General features: G+C 49.4%; 1 protein-coding gene across 2 annotated transcripts in view; it reads right to left on the bottom strand.

The window, feature by feature from the left end:
- SNRNP70 (small nuclear ribonucleoprotein U1 subunit 70) overlaps positions 1 to 9587 on the bottom strand; it is a 15929-nt gene extending 6342 nt beyond the window's left edge. The window contains exons 1-7 of one of the 2 annotated variants that reach the window (XM_024768326.1): positions 9151 to 9587; positions 8252 to 8408; positions 6842 to 6904; positions 6674 to 6728; positions 1404 to 1468; positions 1198 to 1260; positions 445 to 526 (exon numbers count right to left, since the gene is read on the bottom strand). In XM_024768326.1, the coding sequence (XP_024624094.1) occupies positions 445 to 526; positions 1198 to 1260; positions 1404 to 1468; positions 6674 to 6728; positions 6842 to 6904; positions 8252 to 8398 (475 nt within the window). In that variant the 5' untranslated portion in view covers positions 8399 to 8408; positions 9151 to 9587. The remainder of the gene's footprint in view (positions 1 to 444; positions 527 to 1197; positions 1261 to 1403; positions 1469 to 6673; positions 6729 to 6841; positions 6905 to 8251; positions 8409 to 9150) is intronic. The other variant, XM_024768325.1, reaches the window with a different exon arrangement.
- Positions 9588 to 11749: the final 2162 nt, after the last annotated feature.

Genomic DNA, 11749 nt, shown 5'->3' on the forward strand with positions numbered 1-11749 from the left:
GGCGGAGGGTCGGGTGGCCCAGCCCCAGCTCAGCTGGGGGAAGAGAGGGCAGGTTCAAAGGCCAGTCCTCATTCTAACCTGGCCGCCCCCAACTCCGGGGGTGGGGGAACGGGGAAAGGCTCCCCGAAACTCCGACCCCTCCCCCCACCTCCCGCTAGCCCCAGCCGCCGCCCGGCTCCCTCCTTGCCCCTGAGGTTCAACGTGTGACACTTACCTCCCGGGTTCACACACACACACACACGTTGTGGGGGATTTTGGTTTTTGTTTTTAAAAAAACACGTATATAAAAAAAAAAAAGATATATCAGAAACAGAGGGAGGAGGAGAGAGACATTGCTAATGTCAGGTTTGGCAGGGAGGGGGGCAGGGACAGACGACGGGAAGGGGCTGGGGCAGCAGAGAAGAGAGAGGGTCAGAGGGCAGGGCGCAGGCGGGAGGTACTCACAATGCATGTCTCGCTCGTGTTCGTACTCGATGAAGGCATAGCCCCGGGGCTTTCCTGACCGCTTACTGTAGACCATATGTATCTGGGGGGCAGAGGTCAGCTCTGACACACGGAAATCCCACCCTGTCAATCACATAGCCCGTATGCCAGGCCCTGGGCTGGGTAATGCCAGCGACAGACACCTCAGACCCTCTCTCCGTCCCTTCAAGGACCCAGAGTGACTGCTGCTCTAAAGGCCCTGGGCTTCACAGTTTATGCGCACGATGACCTCAAGCCCTTGCTACAGCCCAGAACATTTAAATTAAATGAAGAAATGTCAGTTAAACATGAAGCCTTGTTCTAAAACAAGAATCAACATACATTTTCTATAAAGGTAATAGAGAAGACAGCAGGTATTTCCAGCTCTGAGGGCCACACGGTCTCTTTCCGCCCGCCCGACTCCGCCTTACGGCAATAGCAGCCGCAAACAACAGGAAACAAATGGGCCTGGCTGGATACCAACAAAACTTTACTTACAGGACCCAACTTTGTAGTGTGCCGACCTGTGCTCTAAATCAGCAGCAAGTAGTCACTACCTCTTTGCTGTCCTCCTGCTGTCCCAAGTCTACCGCATGGAAGTGCAGTCAGGATAGAAACCCAGGCTACGGACTCCAAAGCCAGAAATGAGGCAATGCATCCTCAGGGCTGGGAGCCAGCCTCCTCCCTCCCTCCACACACGTCCAACTCAAACTCCCCGTGCCCCAGTCCACTCACTCTTTTGATGGGTCCGTACACCTCAAACTCTCTCCGGAGCTTGGATTCTGTCGTGTCATAGTTCTACAAGTAGACAGAAATGAAGTTAAGTGGGAGAAGCCCTCAGAACATCCCCGGGACCTAGTCTACTGCCCACACCCAAGCTCTCAGCAGTCCAGGGTTCCAGACTCCTCTGGGGCTCCAGGGATTGGGAGCTGGGGACTCACCACTCTAGCCACAAAGAGAGTCTTGAAGGCATCACCCTGAGCGTTGGGATCATTGTGAGGGTCCCCTGTGCAGGAAAAAAAAGAACTTCTAAGTAGAAGGTGCCAACAGTATTGTAGAGCAAGACAGAAACAGACCGACGGGCAGAGACCCAGAACTTTTGGTCACCTGGCCACCTTGGGCATGCCCCTCTGAGCCCTGGTTTCTCCGAAGCACAGCAGCCTTCATCTAAGTGGCTGATTTAGGCTGACAAAGGGAGGGGGTAAGACTGACTTCAAGCTGACAGGACAGAGGCCAGCCTAACTGCCACTTCAGACGTGTGTATCCTGAGGCCCAGGTCCCTCCCAGGTGTAACTAAGCTCAAAGAGGCATCTCTGGAGAAGCAGCCTGGTCCCTCCAGGTACTGAGCTTCCTCTCTCACCTGCAGGGCCACAGTGCCACCCACAGGCAGGGCCTGCAACTGCAGCCCCAGGGGAAACCTGAGATCAAGCAACCCTAAGACTGGGAGTGGAAGCCTAGCAGAGGCGGAGCCCTGCTTTCTGCCCTATGCCCTGTGGCCTCAGGGAGGAACCAACGGCTGGCCCTGGAGCTCACAAGAGGCGGGTCAGATTCTTACTCCCAGCCTTACTACCGCCAGACCACTGAGGAATAATCATATCCACAGACAGAAACCAGACTCTTATTACAAAACCAACTCCATAGGTGATTCTGATGGGTCAGGCCTGGGAAGAAAGAAGTCTTTTTCACCAAGTATGGCGGCCCCAGCATACACAGTGGCTCTTGACTCCTGCCAGGGCCACAAAGGCACCCTGCCCATTGCCAGGGGAGGCGGTTCTCCTACAATGTAGTGCTACTTCCTGAAGAACTTGCCATTTTCTATGAGAACGTGAGAAAAGGAATAACCTTAATAATTTACTGAACACATAATTAGGCTCAGACACTGCTGGAGGCTGAGACTTATTTACCATCATTTTGCAAACGGAAATGCAACCAACCCCTGAGGCATGGAAGAGGAGAAGTGTCAGACAGCAGAGAGGCCAAGCTCAGCTTTACACCCCAGCCTGACCTCACATCCCAGGCCCCAGGCTGAACCCTGCGTGTTAGCTTCTCAGAGAAGCCAGAGAATTAAAGGTCACAGATCTGTTTCTCATGAGAGAGGTTGGCTGCAGACATAAACTAAGTTCAGGACGACTTCAGGGAATTTCTTGGAAAACAGAAGACTGAACTCAAATTTAAGGGAATGACTACCTGGAAACTGATGGTAGCCTTTGAAAACAAGTCCATCTTTGTGCCTGCCCCTCACTTCCTCACCAAACCTCATCCCTTTGGGTTGTAATTTTCTATGCCCAAATGTCTCAATCTGCATCCATTCACCCAACAGATATCTATTAAGCACTTTGTGCCTGAAACTCACATAGGTGCTGGGGACTCAACAAAGACAAAAAAGATGCCTGCCTTCTTGGAGCTCATCTGTTACTGGAGGGAGGCTGAAGGTAAACAAGGTAAATAAGGCAACCATCTAGTTCTATCCGGTAATAGCAGATGGGGAGAAGAATTTTAATGGGAAGGTCAGGAAAGGCCTCACTGAGATAACATTTGACCTGAAGTTGTATTTAACAGGAAATAAACCTCACACCACCAGGCAGCAGGTGGTCTAACAGGTAGAGCAGGAGCAGTGCAGTGGGACCCCGATCACTGCCTGGGGGAGTGGACGAAGGCCAGACCGCAGAGCGCTGAGCTCCCTGATGGGCAGCCTGGAGGAGCCCGGCAGACAAAAGGGGAAACCACCCCGGGCACACCACACGAGTCTCTATAGTTTCTGCTTAACCAAGAGGCCCAGGAGTGTGACCAAAGGTAAAAGCTAGTGCAGCTGAGCCAATAGTACCCACGTATCTGAGCTAAAAGAGGGTGACAATGAACTGAAGTTGATGAGCAGTTCACCAGTCAACAGGCACACACCCTCACTCCACTCCACTCCGCTGGCAACTCTGCCCTTGGGAAATCCTTGGTTAAAGGGATTACGTAGGTAGCAGCCCAGAGCAGGGGCTCAAAGGACTAGCCTGTGGAGCTGAGAAAACTCATTAGGCTTTGAGATGGCGAAGAAAGTAGCTCAGAACTCTTGCTCTTGCTAAACATACCCGGCCTCCACAAACCTCCATCTTCTGTCTTAAAAGCGGGAGTAATAACCCCTGCTGCACTTGGAAGCTGTAAGTCAAAATCATGACATATTCAATACATCAAGTGTTCAGCAAGGAGCAAGGTCCCCTTGAATGGTAGCTGTTAACTGTGACAAGGCACAGCAAGTTTCTGTACTTGGGGATGGAGGCTCTCAGGGGCAGAGAAAACCTACTATACTTGACCCATCCTTTCCTTTTCCTTTTCTTTCACGGGGAAGTTCAAACACGTAAGGAAACAGAGAACAGTGTAACGAACCCCTCTGAACCAGCTTCAACTATCGCCACGTGGCTGCACTTGTTACATCTCTAACCCCACCAGCATTTTAAGTCAAACCCCGGATATACCACTGTAGTTGCTAATAAAGACTAAAAAAAAAAAAAAAAAAAGTAACAACAGTACTGCTATTATGACTTAAAAAGTCAATGTTAATTCTAAGACCCAGTGTTCAAATGTCCTTCACTGTTTCAAAACTGGATTTTTACAGTTGGCTCATTTAAATCAGGCTCCAAACAAGCTCCACACTTACCATTTGGTTGAGGTGCCTTTTGACTGTTTAATCCATTTCGTTCACTCCCTGCCCCCTGCCACCCTTTTAACATTTGTTAAAGAAACTGGATCACATGTTTGTCCTATACAATTTCCCACATTCTAAATGACTGACTGCATCTTCAGTATTGTTTAACATGCCAGGATCCCCGTTTTAAAGTGTGAATTTCCAACAGGAGAAGTGACTTATCCAAGGCCACACAGCTGTAAGTGGCAGAGGTGGGGTTAAAACTCATGTGGGTCAGAGATGAACAGATAAAGATGTGGCACATATATACAATGGGATATTACTCAGCCATAAAAAGGAACAAAACTGAGTTATTTGTAATGAGGTGGATGGACCTAGAGCCTGTCATACAAAGTGAAGTAAGTCAGAAAGAGAAAAACAAAGAGCGTATGCTAACGCACATATACGGAATCTAAGAAAAAACCGTACGGATGAACCTAGCGGCAGGGCAGGAATAAAGATGCAGACGTAGAGAACGGACTTGAGGACACGGGCCGGGGGGGCGGGGAACGGGCAGCTGGGACAAACTGAGAGAGTGGCATGGACATATACACACTACCAAATGTAAAACGGATGGCTAGTGGGAAGCTGCTGCACAGCACAGGGAGATCAGCTCGGTGCTTTGTGACCACCTAGAGGTGTGGGACAGGGAGGGTGGGAGGGAGGTTCAAGAGGGAGAGGATATGGGGATATATGTATACTTATAATTGATTCACTTTGTTCTACAACAGAAACTAACACAACATTGTAAAGCAATTATACTCCAGTAAAGATTAAAACAAACAAACAACTCACGTGGGTCAGACTACAAGGTGTGTGCCCCAGCAGCAGAGCTGAAAGGTTCCCCAAGTTACCTGCTGCCAACAGTTCTGTGAGCCAGGTCCTACAGGAGCTGGGGCCACAATGGTGAGCAAATTCCATCCAAACCCTGCCTTCCTGGAGCAACTATGAACCAATGTAAGATAGATATTCACCAGTGAATCCTTCCTGCAGACTGAAGTGACCAACCTGCCGCAGGACTCAGGGCTTTCAATGTACATGGGGACTCGGACCAGAGCAAGGAAGTCACGAAAGGCTTCCTGAGGAGTGACGCTGACAGAGATACGAAGAGCAGCTCCATATAAACCAAGTATCATGTGAGACTGAAGAAGAGCCCAGGCAAAGACCCAGTGACAGGAGAGCATCTGGGAAGGAAGAGGCCCGTGCTGGCTGGAGCAGGAGGGGAGCATGGGCAGAATGCATCCCCAGTGGGCAGGGAAGGGACTCCGGTCTTTTTGCTGAAAGCAAAAGGAGGCTGTGTGGGAATTCCCTGGCGGTCCAGAGGTTAGGACCCTGCTTTCACTGCCGAGGGCCCGGGTTCAATCCCTGGTTAGGGAACTAGGATTCTGCAGGTCACGCAGTGCGCCCTCCCCCACCAAAAGGGTGTCAGCAGAGTTGTATTTTAAAAAGCCCCACAGAGGGAACTTCCCTGGCAGTCCAGTGGTTAAGACTTTGCACTTCCAATGCAGAGGGTGCGAGTCCGATTCCTGGTCAGGGAACTAAGATCCCACAGGCTGTGTAGCACAGATTAAAAAAAACCAAAAAAAGCCCTCCAGAACCTGGTGGGGACAGAGATGCAGGTAAACCCCGTTAGACATTAGACTGCGTGTCCAGGCTAGAGGGGCCCTGGGTGGTGGACACAGAAAGAGGGCTCAGATTTGTGACAGGGATAGGTTTTGGTGACAAGCTGGGGAAATAGCAAGAAAAAGTTGTTAAAAGCAAACTGGGTGGTCATGACTGAGGTCATGATTTGCAAAGCTGGATGACCAGGTTCCAGCAAAGGAAACATCCAAAGACCAGGTTGTTGGGGAAAGGAAATCCTGATTGTGGTTTGGACACCGAGTTTGAGATGCCTTTGAGGCGTCCAAGAAAAGACAGGAAGGCAGTGAGAGTGAGGGCTTAGATAGCTCTCATTTAGATGCCCAGGTATTCAGTTGTGAAGCATTTGCACAAGCTCCTTGAGGAATGGGCCACTCCAGGGAATAAGGTTCTGAGTGAAGTGATTCACCACAGACGCACAAGTACAGGAGGAAAACCCAAGTCCTAACTACAAAGCCCTCGCCCTAACAAGAAAGGGCCATTGGAGACCGACAGGCGACCCTCCTGTGAAGTCTGGTCAATGGCTACAAGGTCCCCATCCCAAACTCCAATTCCTCATGTACCTGGAAGGGATGAATCACCCGCAGTCCGAGGATCAGGGAGCTACGGCGCAGCCAGAACTGCCTCAGGGCCTCGCCCTGTGAGACCTGGCTGGGCTGCGGGAGCGCCTCCAAGTGCAGGCCCCTACAGGACACAGCCCAAGGTACCAGGCTCCTTTCCTGCCCACCCTGACTCCACACTCCCCTGCTTAAATGCCTAAACCAAATACAGTGCATGGCAAACGGTGGGGTTAAAAGAGTGAACTCACAAACCGCTTTCCCAAATTAAAGTCATGGGGTGGACTGGCAGAGAGAAACACAGGAGTGCTTGAAGGAGAGATGAAAGGAGGAAGGAGAGACTTACACATTTTTAGCTCTGTCTCGACTTCCTGCTGTCGCCGCTCAATCTTTTCCCGTCTCTGTCAGGAGAAAGGTAGACAACTGAATACAGACAGAAGTGCCCTGATGTCAGGGAACATCCTGAAGAAAGAGGCAAAAAAGGACGTGGGGCCAGAAGGCAGACACTACATACCTTCCTCTCCATGCGCTCCTCCCGAGTTTCTGCTCGAGTCGGAGGAGGGGCATCTCGAGGGTCCTGGGAACAAGAAGAGGTGAAAGGGTGGGAGGGACAGGGGAAAACAGCAAGAGACACCCAGCCAGGAAATAATAAATATCTTGGCCACGCTCCCCTGCGTGTTTACACACACGCACGCACAAACAAACATGGACAGTTCCAGGGAGCAGATCAAAGCACGGTCCATGGACCAATGCTATCTGTGAACTGTTACTGGTCTGTGACAAGAGGAGTAGAGAAGCCAGGAACTGGTATTCAGAAACTTCTACAGCGATCTGACAGAGGAGTTTTATGCCCATTGAACTTAACCAAAAAGTTTTGATTTTTTACTTTGTAGTCTTTCTCTAAAAATACTAGAAAAATGAAAGAAACTCTCTTGTATTTATCAAGAAAGTCAACCTGCGGCATATTTGTCCTCAATCATAAACAGGAATCGGGACCAGGCCTGAAGCAAAAGGAGCTGACAGCGCAGTGCTCAGGGGTAAACAACTGAACACCCTCTGAGGGCCAGAGCAGTTCCTGAAGGCCTCAGCAAGCTTTCATCAAATAGTAACTGGCACATAACCCATGTTTGCCACTGGCCTGTAGCCATTAAATTAGCGTAACTGGCGAACAACATTTTCCAAGTACCAGTTCAATGAGGGTGGCAAATCCCACTAAAGAGCCGATCTTCTGTCACCGCGCGACTAACTTCTGCTCTGCAACTTCCTCCATCTCCCCTTTCCCACTCGATGCCAGACTTTCTTCTTCTGACTTCTGGCAGCATTTCTCAGGTGTTCTCTGATACACCTTAAGAGGTGGAAGTTGTTATCCCAATTTCACAAATGAAAAAACTGAGGCCCAAGAGCACAAGTCGTCTATTCGTGTTTATCCTGAAATTCTCAACCCCACAGTCTTAAGCAGCCCATCACCTGGTGCTAACCCTTTACAAATATCACCCTGTGACAAAAATGATAAATATAATAATAAACATTGACATTTGCTGACTGCTTAGGATCAAACCCCATGACATAAAATTTCCAGTTAATTCTCCGTCAATATTACAGCGAAGACACTAATATCCCCTTGCTATAGATGAAGCGATCAAAGCACTAAGAGGATGCACCACTTGCCCAAGGTCACACAGATGCTAAATGGTGTGCCAAGGTCTACCTAACTCGAGCGCCTGAATCCTCAACTGGTAGTTACGGAACTTCCACAAAAACCAACAAGGGATGCATTATCCATCCCAATCAAGACAGGGAAACTGAGCATAAAAGTCACCTGCCTGAATCACACAGCTGGAAAACTGGCCAGAGACTGGACTCCCCAATCCAGCCCCACGGCCCCCAGAACCCAACCCAGCCCAAGTCTGCTGAGTGAACTCACCTCAAACTCTCGGATGTATGGCGCAATGCCACAGTAAGGTTGATTGTGGTGTTTTTCATGTGGCAGTTTCTCCAGGGGTGGCAGATATGGGATGGGGTCACGGGGAGCAAAGAGAGCCAGAAGGTTGGGTGGCAGGAACTGGGTCATCTTGCCAAGTCTGAGAGCGGAAGCAGGACCACATTATATGAGGGTGGGCTGGAGAGATAAGGCCCCTATAATCCCTTGACTTCCAAGAAAAGAGGGAAATAGGGGCAAAATCTCAGTATCAAAACAAGTTCTGTAGGGGCACAGAGTGCTCCTAAACCACAAGGGAAAGGAATAAATCTGAATGAGAAAGCAGGTTTTGGAGGGAGGGCTGAAGCCGGTAACGGAAACAAAGACTGAAAAAGGGTTTCTGAGTAGTGAAGTCTCAGAGTCCTGAGCAAGGAACTGCGGGGCTGAGGGTCCCTGGGGGCTTGTGGGGGCATCAAGGATCCTGAGAAAGGAGGTCCAAGGCAGTGGCGGCTGGTGGTCCCATACCTTGGATAACAGGTTATGGGGCGAGGGTCGCAGGAAGTCTCCGATCAAGGAAGGGGATCAAAAGTAGCAAACCTCAAGCCAGGGAGTTGTGAGGAATAAATGTGGGCCCCACAGGCGAAATGAATTATGGGTAAGGGTCGGTGGAGGCAAGGAAAAAAAGGCAACACACCGCAAGGGCCTGTGGGTAAGTGACCGCTGAAGAAGAGGGCGACTATGGGAAGAGGGCCTAAGTGACCAGAGAACTCTGGATAAGGGGTGCAAAAAGGTGCTATGGCAGTGGCGCGGGAAGGGGACCCAGCCGCGGGGAAGGGACTGAGGCACACCGCAGGGGCTTGTGGGTAGCGGCCCCGCGCCCGGTAAGGCCACTAAGTCACACTCACCCGCCGCGCGGCGCCCTCCTCGGCCTAGCGACGGTCCGGGGGCTCGCGGCGGCTGCGGCGGACCCTCAGCAGCAGACACTCCTGCTCTGGCTTCGACTCTGGCGGCGTCCGCGTCCCTCAGTCTCTATCGCTCGCCTACCGCGCGCTCCAGGCCGCTGCTCACGAGCCCGCGCGGCTTCGGCTCGCGACAGGGCACGGGGTGGAACCAGCCTCAAATCCCTCCGCCGTTCGCACTGCGCACGCGCTACGCGAGTCCACCACAACTCACACACGGGAAGCCTGGGGCCGCCGCGGGCACTGCGCACGCGCAAGACCACTACCCACCGCCTTCCGGCACCTTAAACGCCTTTGCCGCGGCAAGCTGGTCACAGTGCGCACGCGCGCTTCTCCCCAAGCCGTCTTCTTCCACCTCGCGCTCTGGGATCCAACAGCCTCTGTCCGCGAGACTCCTCTCTATGCTCCACCCCTTTCCCCTAACACACTTCCCGGATCTTGTGCGCATGCGTATATCGTCATGTAGGGCGCTTTACCCTTCCGCCGCTTGGCAAAGAATCCCTCTGTGAACGGTGTGATTGCCTAACCTATTAAATAAGTAACTATTCATCCAGCGACTAATGTGTGTTCGGCCTTGTTTGGACTCTGGGATATAGCACGTGACTAAAGCAAAGTCTTTTCCCTTTTGGAGCTTGCATTGTACTGAGGGAGGCAATAAAGGCATTTAAAAATATAAATTTAATTTCGTATAGTGGCCAGCACAATAAAGAAAAATAGGGGAGAGTAGGGTGTTGGGCAGCGAAAGAGGAGCTATTTTAGAAAGGATGATAATGGAAGGCTCTTCTGCAGAGGTGACATTTGAACAGAGGCCCGATGGAAAGGAGATCAGGGCGGGATTAACAGCAAGTGCAAAGGCCCTGACTTAGGAAGGATGGCAGGAATCCTAGGTGGTTGGCCAAGAGAGCAGAGAACTGGTGGCCATGTTATTTAGGGCCCTGTAGACCTGTAAGAAGTAAATATTTTAAGTTTTTTGATAGATGCAATTGGCTGTTTACTAATACAGAAATTATTACAACATTTAAGTGACTAATATGTTTAAAATATTTTGACATATTTGCTTTATGTATTTATATGGGAACTCTCTGAACTATGTTTTTGACGTTTTCCATAATTCTAAAATTATTTAAAAGTAAAAAAATCTAAAGAAAATAAAGCTAAACCTGCCTTAATAATGTTTTTTTTTTCTGTACCACTGGAAAGTAAATTGCTGCGGCACTGCACCTCTAAATACTTCACCATGCATCTCCCAAGAAAAAGGCATTCTTCTACATAACCACAGAACTAGTTTCACCTCTTAGAAAGTTGATCCAGTCCCTATTCAGATTTTCCCAATTGACCCACGAGTATTTTGTTTTAATCTGAACCAAGAGCCAATCAAGTTTCATGCATTGTATTTGGTTGTCACGTCTCTTTATTCTCTTTTAATACAGAATACAGACACACACACACATGCACACCCACACACACTTTTTTTTCCCATATGTTGTTGGTTTCTCCCCAGAGTTCAGACCAGTTTCCAGTAGAATATCCCACATTCTGGATTTGTCTGATTGTTTCCTCATGGTGTTTAGTGTGTTCCAAAACCTCTGTTTTGCCTATAACATGGAAATTGAGTCTGAGGTTTGAATAGACTAACATCGAGCATTTGGGGCAAGAATGTTTCCCTGGTGATACTGCGGGCTTCATATTGCATCACCTCTGGAGGTGCAATAATGTCAGATAGCTCCACTATTATGATGCTGAGTTTGACCACCTGATCAAGGGGCTAACTGATAGATCTCTCCTTGTAAAAGGACATTTTCTCCTTGGTAATCTAAGCAGAGAGACTTTGCCACTGTTCCCCGACCACCTCATCTCTCACCTCATGGTTGTAGCAGCCATTGCTGATCTTTGCCTGAATAAAGTGTTACATGGGGGAGAGGGCAGATTTTTTTTGAAAAGCAATAGGAAGTCACTAAAGGGTTTTGATCAGGAGATGGACAGAACATAATATGCATTCTTAAAAGATCACGTCAATGGCTGTGGACAGAAAAATTGAAGGAAAGATGCTGAAGGGGAACAGGCAAATGCTTAGGAGGCTACAATTCCCAGGGAAGAGATGGGTGGCTTGGACTAAGATGGTAGTGTTACCAAACTCAGGTTCAGCTACTTGCTGCTGGAAAGTCAATACTCCAGGGACAAGTGTTGGTAGGAAAGGAAAGGTTGCTTTATTTAGGAGGCCAACAACCTGGGGAGAAGGTGGACTCATGTCCCAAAGAACCATCTCACCACTGCCTATCAGGGCACAAGAGATTTTATTATTTTATTTATTTTAGCTGCACCGCGTGGCATGCAGGATCTTAGTTTCCCAACCAGGGATCAAATCCATGCTCCCTGCAGTGGAAGAGCAGAGCCTTAACCACTGGACCACAAGGGTAGTCCCACAAGAGCTTTTATTTTTTTAAATTAATTAATTAATTAATTTTTGACTGCGTTGGTTCTTCATTGCTTTTTCTTTAATTGTGGAGAGTGGGGGCTACTCATTTTTTTTTTTTTTTTTTTGGGG

Source organism: Neophocaena asiaeorientalis, unplaced genomic scaffold, assembly GCF_003031525.2.
Source record: "Neophocaena asiaeorientalis asiaeorientalis breed wild unplaced genomic scaffold, Neophocaena_asiaeorientalis_V1.1 scaffold629, whole genome shotgun sequence".
Taxonomy (NCBI): Eukaryota; Metazoa; Chordata; class Mammalia; order Artiodactyla; family Phocoenidae; genus Neophocaena; species Neophocaena asiaeorientalis.